This window comes from Thermobia domestica, chromosome 4 (genome assembly GCF_964235325.1).
Source record: "Thermobia domestica chromosome 4, izTheDome1.hap1.1, whole genome shotgun sequence".
Classification (NCBI taxonomy): Eukaryota; Metazoa; Arthropoda; class Insecta; order Zygentoma; family Lepismatidae; genus Thermobia; species Thermobia domestica.
In genome coordinates this window covers 287,174,494-287,197,638 of record NC_137457.1, presented here as the reverse complement: position 1 = coordinate 287,197,638, position 23,145 = coordinate 287,174,494, and the positions used below count along the sequence as shown (strand labels likewise).

Here is a 23,145-nt window from a genome sequence, read left to right as displayed (position 1 = left end):
TCTGAGCAGACTTCATCCTCATATCATCGCTTATATGACGTACAGACGTAAGCGCCAAAATTTTAAAAAATGAGATATTTCAACTGGGGATTCATCAAACCTTACTCTATCAGCTGACGCTGTCGCTTACGTCTTTCCGTCGTAAAATGTGTAACATAATTGGTAGTTACGTTTCCTGGTAATATTTGATAAATGCTACTGAAACTGAGTTTTATTTAGTGACAATGCAGCTTTTATGCGACATGATTTGATGGTTGCTACTAAAATCTTTGTAAAGCCTACTTTGATTGTTCAGAACAATCAGCGGTTATAGTTTCACTATTATAGGGGGAAAAAATCCGGGAACACTTGCCGTCAGATAGAGCATTAACACATTCGAGAATTAACCACGTATTGCTCTTCTCTACTGATTACTGGACAGTAACCATGGACTAATAGTGAGGTGAAGAGATGCCTCTTTGAATGTAGTGTCATCCAAAGATATTGAAACTGTTGATAACAATGCATTATGCAAAGGAGTTAAAGTTAAAATATATTGGCTGCCAGGCAAGATATTACTATGGAGCTTTAAAGAAACCCATACCAACGAACGTACTGAAAGAAGACAAGAACTCCGAAGGTAAGAACGAAAGCGAATCAGTGGGGAGATGAAAATAAGAACGAAAGTATGATTGAAAGTGAATACTCAGCACGTGATTCTGCATCAGAACAATCCAAGTCAGAATTTATAGGTGTCCTTCTCTGTGTATTGAAGGAAACAGTTACAATGAGCGTACTGAAAGAAGAGAAGAAGAACTCTAAAGATAACGAAAGTAACAGTCAGAGCGGAGATGAAAATGAGAACGAACGTGATGATTATTCTGAAGATGAAGAGGAAAGTGTTCAATTACCCGATAGTGATGATTTGATCTTGACCCACAATACATACAGGAATGCCAATACTTAAACTGTAAAGTGAATATTCCAATACTTACCATCTGTAAATTTCGACAGCCGTGGCACAAACTGGAAACTTCTTTATCCCATGCCATTGTAACCTTTTCTAAGATGGGTTCCATATCACAAACACTCAATGAAAATTGAATATTTTAAAGACTATAAGAGTATTTTGGATGGTGTACGTATTAAATCTGTGAGAAAATTTGCTTCTGACAAAAAATAGATTGGACGATTATCCGGGAGGTAATGCTGACCAAAGATTTTCATAAAACGAGTCACCTCAGTTAACATTATGACAAGCTATGACTGAAAAGGAATACTTTGGTGCATTGAAACACACATTTCCACAACTTAATGTATCTTCCCCACAAACATCGGTCGAGAAATTCAAGGGTTTAATGCGCCCGTGCTCAGGAGCAACACCTGTCATCCGTGACAAGTATTGTCAAAAATTTTATCAAGACCTTTCACTCTGGCCAATATTTCAGCACTTTTTTTATTTACAATTTTTCGAAACTATTAATAAAATTTGTAATACACTTACTGAATAACTGTTATAGCAGAATTTGTACTTTGACCACATAATCAAAACGTGATATTTGTAGTTGAGTTAGTAATGTCAACTTTATTTTACATCAATTCTTTAATTCCTTTGTATCGGCAATTTGTACGAGTACCTAATAAATAAATAAATAAATAAATTCAAAACATTTATAAAAATCAACGTTAAAATAAGAAACTTCAGTCGTATAATAATAGATCTCGAGGAGGCCAATGGGTTAATGTGCTCGCTTTCTGAGAGCGTGGTACGGGTTCAGTTCCCGCCCGAGCCTATTGAATACAGTGGTTTAGAGCCCATTTTACCAAAAACTGTATATTTCGTTGCTACAAGCTCATCAGTTCGTTTAGGATAAAAAACAGAACAGTTCAGTCATTCATTCATGTATTAATAAAGTTACGAGTAATTAAGGCATAAGTATCAAATGCATTAGATTACATATATGACGAACAGGCGTATATCCATGAAAGACATATTTCTAGCGTGATGACGTCATATTAAATGAGCACGCTGCCGGTATTCGAAAGAACCATCATATATCATTTACACAGGGTAATTATTTTGAATCTATAGTTTTTAGCTGTATGTGTGGAACGGTTCAATTGTACCGAAATTTCTTTAAATGCCTCTCCTGTAAAATTATACTTTTGGCGCTTACGACTGTACGTATAACTTACCTGTATAACTTACATTTTGGTTACTGGTGTTACAATTAAGAAAGCAGCATGTTTATGATTTTCTTGTGGTTGTATGTTCTATGGTTATTGATAGATGTTCCTTGTGATAGAAGCCTTATCAGATGGTGGAGTGAAAATGGGTCTTCCGCGAAATCTAGCAATGCGTCTTTCTGCTCAGACTGTTCTTGGATCTGCAAAGATGGTCATTGATTTAGACAGACATCCAGGTCCTCTCAAGGATGATGTTTGCTCTCCCGGAGGTAAGCATACAAGCTTAAGTTTTTGCTATTAATTTTACTTACAAGAATACTACTTCCTAAACTAAGCTATTCTTTATTTACGAGTAAGGGTACATGAGCACAAACTTCAAATTACTTTATAAAATACTAATTATTATCTTCATGCTACGAAATATTTTTCTTCGCAATGTTTATAGCATGCATACTTATTTCTCCAACTCCTGCTCGCATTTTTGCCGATACCAAACGTTTCAGTGTTCACGCGCTACTCTAGCCAGCTGTTTTAGGTTGATCATGTAAAGTATACAGAAAAATTTGGGTAAGAGAACAGAACCCAACCAACCCCTGCGGGGATTCTAACCCTTTCCTACTACTACTACTACTTCCACTATGGATCCCTATAGTAAAACTGCAAGCTTATTTTAATGAAAAAGTGTTATGGAAATTTAAAAATAATCGATAAATCACTTTTTGAGTATTATTTTCAACCATGGTTTAATGAAAAAGTGTTATGAAAATTTTTTGAAAAAATAAAAAATCCTTGGGCAGGGTTTGAACCCACGCCAAAAACGATTTTCCATTACTAGCATGTTGCGCTAGCACGCACGGCTACGAGAGCGGAGAGCGGTAAGATCAATCCATCTGAAGTGTTCTAAAAATTGTGAAAATGGTTGCTCGACCACCTCCGAAAATTCTAAACATTTGAGTGTGATGAACCTTGTATATGAAAAGGTCAATAACATCATTCACGTTGTCGTATATACGATTGTTCTTGAATTGATTGATTGATTGTGATTGATCTTTGTTGTCCGTGGAGTGCCAATTTTTGCATTTGCAAGCATTTATGAAAACTACCGTTGCTCAGGATGTACGAATCAGACGAACACCAAACAAAAACGAATGTTTAGGGGAGAGATTGAGGTACACGGTGGTGAACTTTTGCGTCTAAATAAATATGCAGGGTTGCAAACCAATACATGAAATCACCAGAAAAACTAGAGAAAATTACACTTTTAAAGGGCTGTATTTTGGAATGGCATAAAGTGGGGTTCATAAGTTTTGTGCTGAATACTATTGCATGTAAAGATTCTGCAGAAATATTCACAGCTATGATACTACTGGCACCGTAGATATATGGGGATCCGAAAGTTGAAGTTTGTGATTTTGATGCCATTTTTGGGACGTAATATCTCAGGAGGGCAAAGTGTTAGAAATTACTGCTTATGCCACAAAGTAATTCTGTATGTAAATAAACTATTGCAAGAAAAATCATGACTGATATTACATGGAGAAAAAAGTGAGGACATGGTAAAAACGCGAAGAAAGCATTTGCGTGACGATGGTCGTAGCTCGGAAAAATTTAAATGTTTGGATATGTTTCATGCTAGATCTCAAAAACTATACATAGTACAGAAATTAGGTTCGCTTCTGTTTGTGTTTAGTTGTGCAAAAGCTTGCGAGTGGCGTTTGCTCCATCTTTCTAGCTCCATGATCATTACCACGTCTATATGGAAGGAAATTAGCTCCCCCTTACACCAACGACACTCATCTTTGAACTGGACCGCGGTATTAAAGCAGTTAATATATCAGCAAAGTGATCTTGAAATCCAATCATAGTTACGGAAGTTAATGTGTTCACAAAGTTGCGTTACATCTATCCTAACTAAATATGTAACTACATGAACTGACATAAAATAAAAGGGCACTTCCGGTTGACGTGGAAAGGCGAAATTTAGCATGATAGTAGCTTTCAAGTACTAACCCACAGGAAAATTGCCAAAAGTTAATATTTCTAATTTTTAGTGGGTCTAAAAGGTAGGATGAAGAAATTCTCTATGTTATTTAAATGAGCCCCTTTTTGGACTTATAATCTCACGTTTTAGGTACTTGGAGTTGGAATAAAAACTTTAAATTCGGTATGCTTGTATTTTGCCGTTAGCGTTACTTAAGTAAATGACAAAAAATAAAGATTTTCAACCGCACAGACTTTTTATGGGGAACTGAAAGGTCTTTCCAATGTTATTTATATGGGTCATCTTCTACCCCAAAATGTTGAGGCACTTCCGGCAGGATTAGAATGATGAAATTTGGCATGACTGTAGACTTCCGGGACTAACCCACAGGAAAATTGCCAAAAGTGAATATTTTTAGTTTTTAAGGTGTCTATTGGGGATGAAATAATTCCCATGCTATTTAAATGGGTGTTTTCTTGTGGTTCAAAATCTTATCTCTTAGTTGAAATACGAAAAGAAACTTGAAATTTGGTAGAATTGTAGGTCTTAGAGGTTCAAAGCCGTAGGCCAAGCAAACATGGGGGACTGGGGGCGGAGTTCCCAGGTAGCCAAAGGCTAGTCCTATGCTATATAACGCATCCTTGTGAACATATTAACTTCCGTAACTTGGATTGGATTTAAATGACATTTTGCTGATACCAGGAGTAGTAATCGCCCCACTTGAGGCAAATTTTACCGCCCCTGGAGCGTGGCGCCCGCCGCCGCCGCCAAATTTTGCGCCCCGGGCGCCCGGCGCCCATTTTTGGGTTACATGGCCCGGGGTCAATGACCTAGGGGGCGCCCACCGCTGCCAAAATTTTGCGCCCCGGGCGCCCAGCGCCCATTTTTCGGGTTACGTGGCCCGGGGTCAATGACCTAAGGGGCGCCCATCGCCGTTAAAATTTTGCGCCCCCAGGCGCCCGGCGCCCATTTTTTGGTTACGTGGCCTGGGGTCAATGACCTAGGGGTACATAGAACCACCCCTTTTAGATCTTGGCAGGGTACCTTGGCCCACCCCCTAAATTTTGGCAGGGGTACCTAGGACCACCCCCCTTAAATTTTGGAAATTGCCAAATCTAAAAATTTGGTGTGGTATCCTAGGACCATAGTATGTACCTCTATCAGTATTGGGTGTCTATGTTGTTCCCTTTCATGGGTAAAAAATTGCCAAAAAGTTAAATTTCGGAGGTTTTTGACCTAATTTATCCTCTTGGATGAGGTCCTATTACCTTATATGGTTATATGGTTATGAATAGGGGTCCATTACCTTTCATAAGACATGGGTATATTGGTGCACCCCTTTAAAAATTTGGGAGGGGTACTTTGGCCCACCCCTTAAATTTTGGAAATTGTCCAATTTAAACATTTGGTATTATAGTACAGGACCCTAATATGTATCAAGATAAATTTGGGTGGTCCACCTCGTTCCCTTCTAGGGGTACCAAATTGCCAAAATATAAACGTAAGCAATATGTTGTACCACGTGTTTGTTCTTTTGGCCCAATTTATCCTCTTGGATGAGGTCCTATTACCTTATATGGTTATATGGTTATGTATAGGGGTCCATTACCTTTCATAAGACATAGGTACATTTGTGCACCCCTTTAAAAATTTGGGAGGGGTACTTTGGCCCACCCCTTAAATTTTGGAAATTGCTCATTTTATATATGTGGTATTATAGTACTGGACCCTAACATGTATTATGATAAATTTGGGTGGTCCACCTCGTTCCCTTTTAGGGGTACAAAATTGCCAAAATATAAACGTAAGCAATACGTTGTACCACGTGTTTGGTTTGACCTAAGTTATCCCCTTGGATGAGGTCCTATTACCTTATATGGTTATGTATAGGGGTGTATTACCTTTCATAAGACATAGGTACGTTTGTGCACTCCTTTAAAAATTTGGGAGGGGTACTTTGGCCCACCCCTTAAATTTTGGAAATTGCTCATTTTATATATTTGGTATTATAGTACTGGACCCTAACATGTATTATGATAAATTTGGGTAGTTCACCTTGTTCTCTTTCATGCGTAAAAAAAAAATGCCAAATTTTACTACAACCACGTGTTTGGTATTTTGGTTCACCCCTTGGATGAGGTCCTATTACCTTATATGATTATATGGTTATGTATATTGGTCCATTCCCTATTATAAGACATGGGTATATTGATGCACCCTTTAAAAAATTTGGGAGGGGTATCTTGACTCATCCACTCAGTTTTAGAAATTGATTAATATAAGCATTTGGTATCTTCGTACAGGTCTTCAATATGTACCACTATAAATTTGGATGGTCCACATCGTTCCCTTTCATGGGTAAAGAACTGCCAAAAATCAAATTTCGGATGTTATTGACCCCTATTTAATACGTTATATGGTTTATTACCTCTATATGTTTATGTTCTCTTTTAAATTTGGGAATTATCAAATAACAAAATTCGGTAAACGTTTTCTAGGACCCATTGGTATTTATGGTTATGTATATTGGTCCATTCCCTATTATAAGACATGGGTATATTGATGCACCCTTTAAAAAATTTGGGAGGGGTATCTTGGCTCATCCACTCAGTTTTAGAAAATGATTAATATAAGCATTTGGTATCTTCGTACAGGTCTTCAATATGTACCACTATAAATTTGGATGGTCCACATCGTTCCCTTTCATGGGTAAAGAACTACCAAAAATCAAATTTCGGATGTTATTGACCCCTATTTAATACGTTATATGGTTTATTACCTCTATATGTTTATGTTCTCTTTTAAATTTGGGAATTATCAAATAACAAAATTCGGTAAACGTTTTCTAGGACCCATTGGTATTCCTCTTATGGCCAAATATTCAAAATTTAAAGGTTATTGACCGGCTTTATTATTGAATAAGTACAGGATTTATTACTTTTTCATAAGACACAGGTGTATTTGTGTACCAATCTTAAATTTTGGGAGGGGTACATTTCTTATTGTCATATCAATAATTGGTAATTGTTCTTTGGGTAAATCATTGTGAAATATGAGTATGATCACGTGATCAGTTATTGACCTATGATGGGATTAGGAGTCCAGGACATTGGTACATTTAAACTTTGTAGGATAATTTGAGAATGCGTCATTGGTATTGATTATTCGGTGGTCCACTTCGTTCCCTTTTAGGGGTACAAAATTGCCAAAATATAAACGTAAGCATTACGTTGTACCACGTGTTTGGTTTTTGACCTAATTTATCCCCTTGGATGAGGTCCTATTACCTTATATAGTTATATGGGTGTATACAGGTGTTTATTTCCTATTGTAAGACATAGGTACATCTGTGCACCCCTTTAAAAATTTGGCAGGGGTGCCTTGGCCCACCCCATCAATTTTTGGAAATTGCCCAATTTAAACATTTTGGTATAATAGTATAGAACCCTAGTATGTATTACTATAAATTTGGGTGGTCCACTTCGTTCCCTTTTAGGGGTACAAAATTGCCAAAATTTTAGTACAAACACATGTTTGGTTTTTTTGGCTCATTTTATTCCCTTGGATGAGGTCCTATTACCTTATATAGTTATATGGGTGTATACAGGTGTTTATTTCCTATTGTAAGACATAGGTACATTTGTGCACCCCGGCAGGAGTGCCTTGGCCCACCCCTTAAATTTTGGAAATTGCCCAATTTAAACATTTGGTATAATAGTATAGAACCCTAATATAGATCACTATAAATTTCGGTGGTCTATCTCGTTCCCTTTTAGGGGTACAAAATTGCCAAAATATAAACGTAAGCATTACGTTGTACCACGTGTTTGGTTTTTGACCTAATTCATTTCCTTGGATGAGATCCTATTACCTTATATGGTTATATGGCCATGTATAGGAGTCCATTCCCTATTATGAAACATAAGTACATATGTGCAGCCCCGGGAATGGTACCTTGGCCCGCCCCTTAAGTTTTAGAAATTGCCAAATGTAAACATTTGGTATCATAGTACTGGACCCTAATATATATTACTACAAAATTTGGGTGGTCCACCTCGTTCCCTTTTAGGGGGCATTTTGTTCCGCTTTAGGAGTGAACATGGATACCTTGGAATCGTCCCGAGTTTGATTCTTGGAAATGTTGAATTTAACGTCCCCGCGAAAACGGTGAGAAATGATAGGACGAAACATGAACTTACTTGACTGAGGATTGAAGCAGGGACCTCATACAGTAGAGACAAGCGCTAAGCGACCGTACACGTGTATTGATTACTATGCAATGGTCCCGAGTTTGATTCTTGGTGTTAGTTTCAGGAAATGTTATCGTCCCACTTGAAACGATGATGAGAAATGAGAAAACATCATAAACTTACTTGCTTGCGGATTGAAGCTGAGACCTCACACATCAGAAATAAGAGCTGAGTCACCATGGCCCATTGAGAAGTTCAGTTTGTTGATTACTATGTCATGGTCCCGAGTTCGATTTTGTGTGTGTTGGTTTAAGAAATGTTGAGTTTAACGTCCCCTTGAAACGATGATGAAAAATGATAGGAGGAAACATGAACTTACTTCGTTGTGGATTGAAGCAGGAACCTCACTCGTTAGAGACAAGCGCTGAGCCGCCGTACTCCATTCAGTGCGAACAGTTTCGCGTATGAAAAGAAGACGAGCAGATTATGTTACATTACACATTTCAGTGCGAGCAGTTTATACTAGGTTTATGTTTCATATAGAAAGATAGAAGATCTGCGTTGTCATCTTTTTTACTTCGTGTGCAACTTTGACCTTGAAGAAAACCTTGTTGACTCAGTGCAAAGCATTGACGTATACACATAATCTTATTGTTTAGTTGGCTGTATTTAGAGATGAATCAGACATTTAAGGTTGCTGGTTCGAATCTAGTTGTGTTCGCTGTAACTCAGTGCCTGAGCGATACTTACCGAAATTTTTCCAGTGTTGCCAACACTATCAGAATGAATCGATTCATTTAGTCGGAGCAGTTTCGTGACGAAAACTGATTTTTGTTTTGCACACAAAATTTTTTTCTGAAACAGAATTTTGTTTGTACATAAAATTTTTTTCTGAAACAGAATTTTGTTTGTACATAAAAATTTTTCTGAAACAGTTTTTTGTTTTGTACACACAAAAAAATTTCTGAAACAGAATTTTGTTTTCGTACACAAAAATTTTTTCTGAAAACATTTTTTTTTTCGTACACAAAAATTTTCTGAATCAGTTTTTTTTCGTACACAAAAAATTTTCTGAAACAAAAATTTAGTTTGATTTTTTTTTCCGCAAAACATTGATTTATTTTACCGGTAAACTGATTCAGAAAAATAAATTGAAATCGCAGTACAGGAAAAAGAATTTGATTTTAGGATGTGAAATAAAAACACAGAATCATGTTTTTGTACATTTATTTTTAGCATGTGAAAATGAATACAGAATTTCTTTTTTCTTCAAAGGAAGACGTGTCCGTGACGGGTACAAATTCTGTAAAGAGAAAATAAAACATATGAATATACATGGTAATATTTATTTTGTTTCCTGTGAAAGAAGAAAAAACAGATTATTAACATCGAACTAACTGATCAAGAGAGAGTGAGGTGAGAAAAAGAAACGCAAATGTGACGTACCTGAATTCCTTTTTTTTTTTCTCCACTGGTTTCTGCACCGTTGAAGCATGTTATCCTCATGCAAAAGCACTCCATTAATGTTAAGAAAACGCGGTCGATACTTACCTCAAATTCAAGGAACGGAGTAAAGTCACGATGTCACTAGAGGTACATCTACGTTCATTCAAGATCTTCGTGGAAGTAGGACTTCAAAAATGAAATTAAGAATTTTATTTAGGTCTGAAACGGGTTCAACTATAAAGTGACAACACTATCAGCCAATCAGAAACGAGGAAATGAATCAATGACATCACGGAGAACCAATGAAAACACAGCTTTCATCATGTATCATGAGCCGAAACGGGATGTAAGAAACAATCTGATTGGTTGTGACATTATTCATGTTTTTTTTTCCCCTTACACATCAATCGTTACGACATCTAGTATCGCAATTTTTGATCATGACATCATACCGTTGACTCGTTAGTTTCTTACGACATTCAATTAACACATCTAAAAATGTGATTCATTTTCCTTAAACTTGATTGAAAAAATGTAACACTCATCGATATGTTACGAAACTGTCTTTGACATAAATGTAAAGTTGAGCTTTAAAAGTCCGTCAGCTGAGAAAAAATGCTGATGTAGTATAAGCAGATTCTGCAATTTCACAATAACAAGCTTCTATGCGAGCAGAAATGTGTAGTAATGTAACATAATCTGTTCATGTTCTTTTTCATACACAAAACTGCTCGCACTGAAGTTGGCATGGTGGCTCAGCGTTTTTTTTTTCTGATGTGTGAGGTCTCAGCTTCAATCCGCAAGCAAGTAAGTTTATGATGTTTTCTCATTTCTCATCATTGTTTCAAGTGGGACGATAACATTTCCTGAAACTAACACCAAGAATCAAACTCGGGACCATTGCATAGTAATCAATACACGTGTACGGTCGCTTAGCGCTTGTCTCTACTGTATGAGGTCCCTGCTTCAATCCTCAGTCAAGTAAGTTCATGTTTCGTCCTATCATTTCTCACCGTTTTCGCGGGGACGTTAAATTCAACATTTCCAAGAATCAAACTCGGGACGATTCCAAGGTATCCATGTTCACTCCTAAAGCGGAACAAAATGCCCCCTAAAAGGGAACGAGGTGGACCACCCAAATTTTGTAGTAATATATATTAGGGTCCAGTACTATGATACCAAATGTTTACATTTGGCAATTTCTAAAACTTAAGGGGCGGGCCAAGGTACCATTCCCGGGGCTGCACATATGTACTTATGTTTCATAATAGGGAATGGACTCCTATACATGGCCATATAACCATATAAGGTAATAGGATCTCATCCAAGGAAATGAATTAGGTCAAAAACCAAACACGTGGTACAACGTAATGCTTACGTTTATATTTTGGCAATTTTGTACCCCTAAAAGGGAACGAGATAGACCACCGAAATTTATAGTGATCTATATTAGGGTTCTATACTATTATACCAAATGTTTAAATTGGGCAATTTCCAAAATTTAAGGGGTGGGCCAAGGCACTCCTGCCGGGGTGCACAAATGTACCTATGTCTTACAATAGGAAATAAACACCTGTATACACCCATATAACTATATAAGGTAATAGGACCTCATCCAAGGGAATAAAATGAGCCAAAAAAAAAACAAACATGTGTTTGTACTAAAATTTTGGCAATTTTGTACCCCTAAAAGGGAACGAAGTGGACCACCCAAATTTATAGTAATACATACTAGGGTTCTATACTATTATACCAAAATGTTTAAATTGGGCAATTTCCAAAAATTGATGGGGTGGGCCAAGGCACCCCTGCCAAATTTTTAAAGGGGTGCACAAATGTACCTATGTCTTACAATAGGAAATAAACACCTGTATACACCCATATAACTATATAAGGTAATAGGACCTCATCCAAGGGGATAAATTAGGTCAAAAACCAAACACGTGGTACAACGTAATGCTTACGTTTATATTTTGGCAATTTTGTACCCCTAAAAGGGAACGAAGTGGACCACCGAATAATCAATACCAATGACGCATTCTCAAATTATCCTACAAAGTTTAAATGTACCAATGTCCTGGACTCCTAATCCCATCATAGGTCAATAACTGATCACGTGATCATACTCATATTTCACAATAATTTACCCAAAGAACAATTACCAATTATTGATATGACAATAAGAAATGTACCCCTCCCAAAATTTAAGATTGGTACACAAATACACCTGTGTCTTATGAAAAAGTAATAAATCCTGTACTTATTCAATAATAAAGCCGGTCAATAACCTTTAAATTTTGAATATTTGGCCATAAGAGGAATACCAATGGGTCCTAGAAAACGTTTACCGAATTTTGTTATTTGATAATTCCCAAATTTAAAAGAGAACATAAACATATAGAGGTAATAAACCATATAACGTATTAAATAGGGGTCAATAACATCCGAAATTTGATTTTTGGTAGTTCTTTACCCATGAAAGGGAACGATGTGGACCATCCAAATTTATAGTGGTACATATTGAAGACCTGTACGAAGATACCAAATGCTTATATTAATCATTTTCTAAAACTGAGTGGATGAGCCAAGATACCCCTCCCAAATTTTTTAAAGGGTGCATCAATATACCCATGTCTTATAATAGGGAATGGACCAATATACATAACCATAAATACCAATGGGTCCTAGAAAACGTTTACCGAATTTTGTTATTTGATAATTCCCAAATTTAAAAGAGAACATAAACATATAGAGGTAATAAACCATATAACGTATTAAATAGGGGTCAATAACATCCGAAATTTGATTTTTGGCAGTTCTTTACCCATGAAAGGGAACGATGTGGACCATCCAAATTTATAGTGGTACATATTGAAGACCTGTACGAAGATACCAAATGCTTATATTAATCAATTTCTAAAACTGAGTGGATGAGTCAAGATACCCCTCCCAAATTTTTTAAAGGGTGCATCAATATACCCATGTCTTATAATAGGGAATGGACCAATATACATAACCATATAATCATATAAGGTAATAGGACCTCATCCAAGGGGTGAACCAAAATACCAAACACGTGGTTGTAGTAAAATTTGGCATTTTTTTTTTTTTTTACGCATGAAAGAGAACAAGGTGAACTACCCAAATTTATCATAATACATGTTAGGGTCCAGTACTATAATACCAAATATATAAAATGAGCAATTTCCAAAATTTAAGGGGTGGGCCAAAGTACCCCTCCCAAATTTTTAAAGGAGTGCACAAACGTACCTATGTCTTATGAAAGGTAATACACCCCTATACATAACCATATAAGGTAATAGGACCTCATCCAAGGGGATAACTTAGGTCAAACCAAACACGTGGTACAACGTATTGCTTACGTTTATATTTTGGCAATTTTGTACCCCTAAAAGGGAACGAGGTGGACCACCCAAATTTATCATAATACATGTTAGGGTCCAGTACTATAATACCACATATATAAAATGAGCAATTTCCAAAATTTAAGGGGTGGGCCGAAGGACCCCTCCCAAATTTTTAAAGGGGTGCACAAATGTACCTATGTCTTATGAAAGGTAATGGACCCCTATACATAACCATATAACCATATAAGGTAATAGGACCTCATCCAAGAGGATAAATTGGGCCAAAAGAACAAACACGTGGTACAACATATTGCTTACGTTTATATTTTGGCAATTTGGTACCCCTAGAAGGGAACGAGGTGGACCACCCAAATTTATCTTGATACATATTAGGGTCCTGTACTATAATACCAAATGTTTAAATTGGACAATTTCCAAAATTTAAGGGGTGGGCCAAAGTACCCCTCCCAAATTTTTAAAGGGGTGCACCAATATACCCATGTCTTATGAAAGGTAATGGACCCCTATACATAACCATATAACCATATAAGGTAATAGGACCTCATCCAAGAGGATAAATTAGGTCAAAAACCTCCGAAATTTAACTTTTTGGCAATTTTTTACCCATGAAAGGGAACAACATAGACACCCAATACTGATAGAGGTACATACTATGGTCCTAGGATACCACACCAAATTTTTAAATTTGGCAATTTCCAAAATTTAAGGGGGGTGGTCCTAGGTACCCCTGCCAAAATTTAGGGGGTGGGCCAAGGTACCCTGCCAAGATCTAAAAGGGGGTGGTTCTATGTACCCCTAGGTCATTGACCCCAGGCCACGTAACCCGAAAAATGGGCGCCGGGCGCCTGGGGGCGCAAAATTTTAACGGCGATGGGCGCCCCTTAGGTCATTGACCCCGGGCCACGTAACCCGAAAAATGGGCGCTGGGCGCCCGGGGCGCAAAATTTTGGCGGCGGTGGGCGCCCCCTAGGTCATTGACCCCGGGCCATGTAACCCAAAAATGGGCGCCGGGCGCCCGGGGCGCAAAATTTGGCGGCGGCGGCGGGCGCCACGCTCCAGGGGCGGTAAAATTTGCCTCAAGTGGGGCGATTACTACTCCAGGGTACAAATAAGAGAAGGTAAACCCACACGGAGCCTCTCCCTTCGCATGACGTCTCCTTCGACAGCAAGTCACTGTCCCTCCGTATAAGAAATCATTGTCTCACCCTCTCAATTGACAGGTTGTTAGTTGCATTTGTGTTGAAGATTTTCTACATTTTCATTGTTTTTTTTTTTATATAAAGATTTGGTTAGTTTGTTATACACTGTCGGGGGTGAGATTTTCTGCGTGTAAATATTGTTGTATATCTCGTACTGTGCATCTTGTGTAAATAGAACTCATCTGTACTTCTTACATTGACTTTGAAAACTTTAAGAATGCCCTCATGCGCTGTGTGTGGCTGTACAACGAACACACGAAATAGAAAAGTTGGTGGAGATAATTCTATTCATTTCCAATGCAGGAGGATTTAGAAACTAGGCCTAATGGGGATACCACTTAAGAAAAAATACGCACTACGAACAATGCCTCTAAGGTGGTGAGGAAACTTGTGTAAGTAGACTGTATTTTCTACTTGCATTTTTTTTATAAAATTAAATATATTTCCATACCGGAATAAAATTCCAGTAATATAATAGACATGCACGTAACTAAAGGGGGCAAACGGAGCTTGTGCCACGGGCGCCGGATTGGGGGAGCGCAAAGCTAGCCAAATATTTATTTTGACTATAAGGCAAGGCAAGGAGTTTCAGCAAACTAAAAATCATTATAAAAATACATCAGAAACTTAACAGGACTACAACGACTCACCAACCTTAGGGTCATATCCATAGTGCATAAGTTAGCTTCAAAGCTATCTTTTAAGAACATTGTAAAAAAAAGAAAAAAAAAACTTTGCAGTCAAACAGCGCCGTAACTTAGATTTTTTGGAGGGGAGGGGCGAGCATTAATAAACGTATTTGGGCCCCTAGGAAAAGTTGTTTTTCTAATTCTTGAGCCTCTTTTTTCCATCTTTCTTTTACTCTCTGTGGGTCCCCCGGAGCCTGTGGGCTCTCCCGCACGGCAAAGTCTGCGGAGCCGTTAGTTACGCTCATGGCCCGTTCCATACTTGACAAATTAATTAAGGAGGACAATATTTCAAATCTCAAAGCCATACGAAACATTGTTTCTAGGGCCCCTAATAGTAGACAGTTTACTGAAATGGTCCCACGACTCATTTTTGTTTTATTTACCTTTTGTGTGCTGTTTTGTTTATGTAATGTAGTGAACCTGTTTGATGCTTCATTTATAATTTCATGTTCGTATCATATATGCAGTAAGAACATTTTGTCTTAAAGTGGGCCCTCCTTGAACGGCGAAGTGCTTTCCTGGGAGGAGTTGCCCCCTGCCTCCACAAGTTACGGTCCTGCAGTCAAAAGAGCCCGCAAAGTGAAATTTCAGTTCCAGCTTTTTGTGTTTTCATTTAACTTACATTGATTTAAGAGATTTGCAAATGTCCAAGGAGAATACTCGAGACAACAGCTTGATTGTTTGTCATAATTAAATATTCTATTCTAAAGCAACAGACTGTTGATTCATTCTACACATATGCACATCCCGATATAGTTGCAAAAAATATTGTGATTTGCAGTTATTATGATGAGATTATAAGAATGTGTCAAGCGTGCTACTCATAGATTATTTGGCAATCAAATACTAATTAGTTTGGCGTGTTTATTTATACTAAAAATTAAATTATGTACTGCAATTTGAAATCAAGTTTTACCACTTGAAGAAAAATAAAATAGAATTCCTGTGTGATGCTTTTATCAGGTGTAGTCGGGGGTGCGTTTTCGTTTGGCTGGTTAAGGATGCTAAGGCGAGTTATTGCCCCGGGCGACAACTAGCCTAGTTGCGACACTGTAGACATTAAATTAGAAATAGCAAATAGACATCTGAAAGTGAGTAGAAAACTGTAATTTGACATCGGATTTCTAAGAGAATATACGACAGCAAGCAGATCGACAGCGTTACTCCTGTGAACCTGTCCCGAACGTGTGTCGAAGGTGACGTCAATGCGCGAGTAGGACGAAAACGCGTCCGCTGATGGACTTACCTTGTCTTGTTTCCACCATGGCTGATACATTAAATGCCTTAATACCTCGGTACAGTTCGACTATGTGTGTCCTAGATGCAAGGGGGAGCTAACCACCTTACCGTATAGACGTGGCAATGATCATGGAATTAGAAAGATGGAACAAAGGCTACTCGCAAGCTTTTGTACAACTAAACACAAACAAAAGCGGGCCTAACTGCTGCACCATGCATAGTTTTTGAGATCTAGCATGAAACATATCCAAACATTTGAATTTTCCCGGGCTACGACCATCGTCACGTAGGTGCTTTCTTCGCGTTTTTACCATGTCCTCACTTTTTTCTCCATTACTTTGCGGCATAAGCAGTAATTTTTCAGCACTTTGCCCTCCTGAGATATTATGCCCCCAAAATGGCATCAAAATCACAAACTTCAACTTTCGGATCCCCATAAATCTACGGTGCCAGTAGTATCATAGCTGTGGATATTTCTACAGAATCTTTACATGCAATAGTATTCAGCACAAAACTTATGAACCCCACTTTATGCCATTCCAAAATACAGCCCTTTAAAAGTGTAATTTTCTCTAGTTTTTCTGGTGATTTCATGTATTGGTTTGCAACCCTGCATATTTATTTAGACGCAAAAGTTCATATTCACCGTGTACCTCAGTCTCTCCCCTAAACATTCGTTTTTGTTTGGTGTTCGTCTGATTCGTACATCCTGAGCAACGGTAGTTTTCATAAATGCTTGCAAATGCAAAAATTGGCACTCCACGGACAACAAAGATGGCCGGCATTCAAGAACAATCGTATTTACGACAACGTGAATGATGTTATTGACCTTCTCATACACAAGTTTCATCACACTCAAACGCTTAGAATTTTCGGAGGTGGTCGAGCAACCACCTCTGGACCACGTCGTATGGATTGATGACCCATTTGGCGTTTACTTTCTGCTATATGTAGATCACGACTCTTGATGTCCTATCTGTATCGACCAATAAGATCAGAGGATACCTGAAACATTTGGGATTCGCTAATATGCCTCCTGCTCACAAAAACTGTTGACTCATTCCTTTGTCACAGACTATTGTCCTCTCACACTCTTCACAGACTATTCGCATTACAATTACATTCTTCACAGATTATCCATTATTACAATTTTAAGCAAAATGTATAGTGGATTACAAACTAAAATCAACTTTTCTTATCAACAGTAAAATTATTCAAAACGCATTAGCAGCCATTGATAATGAACTGCACGTTCCCTGCGTTACAAAAAGTTAAAATAGCTTTCCATTTTTGTTAAAGCTCAAATAATACTCCTCACTTTTTTGTTTATTGTTTTAAGATTGTTATTCACTTAGGTCATGTGAGGGTTAAATAATAAGTTGGTTTTATTAGTGTGCATACTATAAAATATTATTTTAAAAGTATACTATGCTCCATAAGAATAAATATTATTTTACTTTTACATGTAGTGTATAGTATACAATTATTAGGGGAGCAATTGAAGGGACCTCTGGAATTCTATCAGAACTTCATTGTTTTCCTTCACGCCACTATCAAAACTAAGTAAAAACTAAAATTGGAAATTGTCATACAGTAGGACGTCAATAATCCGAACGTCAAAATTCCGAACGCAGTCCCTAGAAGCTTTTTTACATTTTGTCTTAGCGCTAGCGATAAACAAACAATAGGGTTGTTCGTCGGTGTTATGTGAAGTCACTGTTTTTAGAAAAGCTCATTCATATCTGATTGTTTGTGATACATATTTTTATTTTTATTTTCCTTTAGGCCTATTACAAGTTAAGTTTTAAATGTGAGTTACAAGAACAGTGTAATTTAGTGTACGAGTAGGTTCTTCAGAAACATTAAATGTAAGTAGCCTTACGTACGGTATTGTAATTACTGTATGTACTGTATAACTACTTTATCGATAAAGAGCATACCGTACAGTATATTTAAACCTAAATGGCATTTTCTTGGTTTTTTTTCGAAAATCCGAACAATTTGAAAATCCGAACCAACTGTGATCCCAATTAGTTTGGATTTTCGACTTCCAACTGTAATTCAAAATACAATGGCTTATATGCATTGTAACGGCAATGAATGAAAAATGCTACAAATTACGCAAAAAGATATCTTAAAGTATGGATGAATAATGTAAAGATTTTTAGGAATCTTGAAGACAAAAAATTTGCTTACTGTTGTAAATTTCATAAGAGAAAAAATGAAATTTCTATTAAAACTTTACGAGTGATTTCTTTGTAACTTTCATATTAGAAGGAAAGAAATTTCTATTAAAACTTAATAAATAACTTTCCTATAAATGTCATAACAGAAAGGATAAAATTTGTGCGAAAACTTAATAAATAACTTGCAGCAAGTCTCTCAAACTGTTTTATTAATTAGTACACAAGCTAGAACTGGCAAGCTAGAATATCGGGTAACATAATTTACCGATGTAGTAACGTTAGCAGACTCGTCAAAGTCTATGATTATATCAACTTTGGTTAATATCGGATGAGTTTAATGACATTTCTTGATTTTACCAAGTTTAAACCCAAATTTTATGGACAATAATTTGGGAACGAAAAGCCTATACATCATATTGTTAATTTGGTATACTAAATACGTTAAAGTCTATAACTGTACTAATTTTGGTTAAGATTAGATGATTTCCGTCGATAACATGTTATACAATATTCTTTCGGGAAATCCAAACCCAACTTTGATGACCAGTAACTCAATTGAATATGGTTTATTAAGCGCGTCAAGATCTACTACCATGCCAAGTTCGGTAAAGATTAGATGAGTTCCATTTTTCGCGCTTTAATAAAATTTCTTGATTTCACTGAGTCCGAACGTACATTTGATGGCTAATAACTAAACCTAAAGTCTGCACGCCATATTTTTCATACTGGACTTCCATTCATATCAAACTCTTTAAGATCTATGGCGGATTTTCATGCAAGTGTCCGTTTCGTTCTTTGCTTGCGATGTGGCTGAATAGCCAATTGTAAAAGTTGTTTAAGTACGGTTCTATGTGCAACACAATTTTCTGTTGGCTACACATAAAAATCGCAAGCAACGAACGCAACGGACATTTGCATGAACATCCGCCCTTACGTTCATACCACCTTTGGTTAAGATCGTTTGAGTTTAATCAAATGTGTCTTAGTGAGTCTTCTTGATGTTACTAAGTTAAACCCAAATTTGATAGGCAATAACTCTGAAATCGAAATTCCCCGCACCATAATATTCAAAGTACTTACTAAATTCTCCACGGTCCACAACCATACTAATTTTGGTCGTGATTGGATGAGTTTCGTCCAGTGTTTGGAGTGGGAAAAAGGCAGAGGTGGTATGTTTTATTATGATTTTGACTCAACATACCGGCTATTTAAATATTGTCTTGATCACTAAAAAATAGAGACTGTATGCCCTCATTACTGAAAAACCAGAGGCGGTATGGCATGCCACCACATAACTTCTCACTTCGTCCACTGGTTTCGTCACTTAAATACAAGCACAAATTTGATGACCAATAACTCGGGAACCAAAAGCCTGCACACCATAACATTATACATGGTAACGAACGTTGTCCAAGTCTACCGCCGTGACAATCTTTGTGAAGATCGAATGACTTTTATCAATCGCTTGCAATATATACCATCCTTCTTTGATTTTTAAAAAGAAAAATCAAATAAAAGATTATGATTGATAATTTAAAAAAACTATTGAAGAATAAAAACAAAACAAAGAAACGAAAAAGTTTTCTGATTTTTTCGAAAATGAAAAAATATCGAAAAACAAAAAACATCAAAAACCGAAAATATTCTCGAAAAATAAAGTTTTTCTAAAAAAAGACAAAAAACAAAAGCGAAGATAATCGAAAAACGAACATTGTTTCAAAAAACGAAAAATTTCTGGAAAACAAGATTTTTTCGAAAAACGGAAACATTTTCAAAAAAAAAAAAAACGAAAAAAAACGAAAAATCGAAAAACAATTTTTTCTTCAAAAGGCCATCTAAATAGTTCGCTAGCCACATTACCTCTTAGACCAGTTTGACTTGTACTTACGATCGATCACAGAGTACATACGTACCTGCCGTTCGGGTTGAGAAAATATTGCTATGACTAAACCTTCTATATTGTATGAATGAAATAAATTATGCGTAATAGCTTTTCTTTAATCTAGAAAGACGTAAGATTTAGCATTAAATGGCGTGTAGGAAGACTTCTTGAATAATTTGTTATTTAACTGATGTCCAGTATGCAGTAGTTTTGATTGTATTACAACTTAAATTCTTATTATTAAACAAGAGCTCCTTATATCACTGTACATATTTGTGTTTTGTCATTTAAAACTATTGCTTTGCTTGATTTTGCTTTGAAGCATTAATTTCTAGCGTTATGCTTATTTAACAATCTATCTTACCTTGTTTTCTTCTAATGTGTTTGGACAACCCTGCGGAAAGTCATGACTGGCATCTTTCGACGTAAGTCGTGGATAGAGCTCCCTCATGGCTATATGATTAGCATACGCACGCCTGGTGCGGTGTTCAATTGCCTTTCATGTGGTTCGGATTCCACACTAGTTATAATTCCAAGTCTCATTTAGCCTCGCTGGTAAAAGAGACTCTAAACTCATATCCAATCAAATAAATAGTGGCTAACATCACGGAAATGTTTCTGAATACAAAAAATGTAATCGCGCGTTGGTGAAACCCTTAGTACTACGTTAATCACACGTAAAACGATTTTGATTATAGCCCATGTTGTTTAACCCTTTCGCTACCAGAGAAACACACTTTTTGCACGATTGTGATTGTGATTTCTCTTCATATTTCTCTTACAACTGCATATCCTACTAAATTGTTCATACTTCTTGTATACTTGACTCTTATATTTGCTATTTGCCGATAGGTGCCACTGCGATGGTTGGTTGTTTTATTCTATCCTGAGTTAGACTGGATTCATACAACTCTTCATCTAGAAACTTATTTTAAAATGGAAGCAAGAGCGTTAATTCAAATTTTGTAAATCTTTTGAGTACTAACACGTGAGTAAGTGAAAACTAATTTCCAAAAGTAAACATTTTAACAAAAGTTCTGGGGTAATTTGTAATATATAATAGGTTGATTATGTGATTATTTGATAGACACTAGCATTAGCAATGCTGGACCAATATTCAATTAACTTTTAATGCTGAATCGGAAATTAAAGATGGTTTCCTTTTGATCCTAGGTGCCACAATAACAGCAGTTCATTATCTGGAGAAATGCGGAATACGAGCTGCAATGGCTGGGGCCGTTGAAGCAGCCACACTTAAATCATTGTCAGCAAATCAAGATAAAAAGTAAAATGAAACTGACAAAATCACATCGCTATTGGCAAATTGAAGCCGATTTGAAAAAACAAGAACCTCTGTGAATGGGAGTTCAAATCTTGTATGCATTGTTAATAAAGAATACCTAAGAGATACCCTAGAACAATACTTATTGGCTGTTGTATTTATTTGGATACTATATGGAATTTGTATATTTTTGGAATTTTACCTGTAGAAAGAAATGTTTATCATGTGCTTTTAAAAAGTTTTTTTTTGAATTTTTATTATTTTTATGTCTTATTTTACCTTTTTTATTTTAATATGCTTTATTATCGAAACATTCATTAAGGATTGACTCTTCTAGACACAAGAAAATGAAAATATCAATATGATATATTGCCACAACATTTTGATTATCTAGAATTTGCTGCCGACGAGACTTTGCAATTGCAACATTATTCTCACTTTTAAGAGGCCTCATCCCGGCGAAATTAAAATACCGCTAATTTTACAGGAATTATGTGATATCTTCAAATAGATAAAAGATAATTGAAATGTGGAACAAGAGCGCTCTAGACAATATTATTTTGCGTAAGGTACCGTATCACAAGTCACCTAGTGGCTTCCCGTTTTCAGCCGTTTAGAAACGCGAAAATAAATGCCGATTTTCAAAATAGCTCGAAATCGAAAGCAGATAAGTGAGTCGTGATAACGGTATCTCATGTAAAAGAATATTGTCTAGGGCGCTCTTGTTCCACATTTCAATTATCTTTTATCTATTTGAAGATATCACATAATTACTGTAAAATTAGCGGTATTTTAATTTCGTCAGGATGAGGCCTCTTAAGTCAATGTTTCCATTAATTTCACATTCGTAGCCAAAACTTTTCATATTGCATAAATAAAACAATACTGACCAAAGCAACAATTATATTAATAGCAACCGTTACTTGGGTCAATTTTGTTTTAGGCGCATATCATATACCGAAGGGAAAAGGAATGAAGACGTACTAAAGGAAGCTAATGAAGGACGACAGATCATGAAGATAATAGGGAAAAGAAGAAAGATAAGGCTTGTCCATCTTATTCGGCACTCCGATTGGATCACTGTGCTGATAGAAGGAAAGGCAGTAGGAAAGCCAGGAACAGGAAGACCAAGGATAGAATATCTAGATACAGTCACGAAGAAGAGGCCTTATCAAAGTATAAAACAGTTCTCCCAAGCAAGAGAAAATTTTTAAAATTTCCATGTTGCCCACCAACCTATGGTTGAGGTGAATAAGAAGGATAACATACATGTTACATATTTTCAAAGCCATAATGAACAAATATATATTTTCATATGGTCTGTATATAGGTAATTAAAGCAGAGCTTTCCATATTGGTGTTCACAGGAATAATTAAAGTTCATTTGTTTTCCCTCACATGCTCATGGTATTTGGTTTTAGATTTATTATTTCAAGGAATTTAAGAGTTACAGATTACAAAATTTTAGGTGCATATCAACTGAAAAAAAAATCAAA

General features: G+C 36.5%; 1 protein-coding gene across 1 annotated transcript in view; it reads left to right on the top strand.

Annotated features, from left to right (window-relative positions):
- LOC145684139 (pyrroline-5-carboxylate reductase 1, mitochondrial-like) overlaps positions 1 to 21,790 on the top strand; it is a 68,098-nt gene extending 46,308 nt beyond the window's left edge. The window contains exons 6-7 of the mRNA XM_081756066.1: positions 2,270 to 2,435; positions 21,541 to 21,790. Coding sequence (XP_081612192.1) covers positions 2,270 to 2,435; positions 21,541 to 21,656 — 282 coding nt within the window. The 3' untranslated portion in view covers positions 21,657 to 21,790. The remainder of the gene's footprint in view (positions 1 to 2,269; positions 2,436 to 21,540) is intronic.
- Positions 21,791 to 23,145: the final 1,355 nt, after the last annotated feature.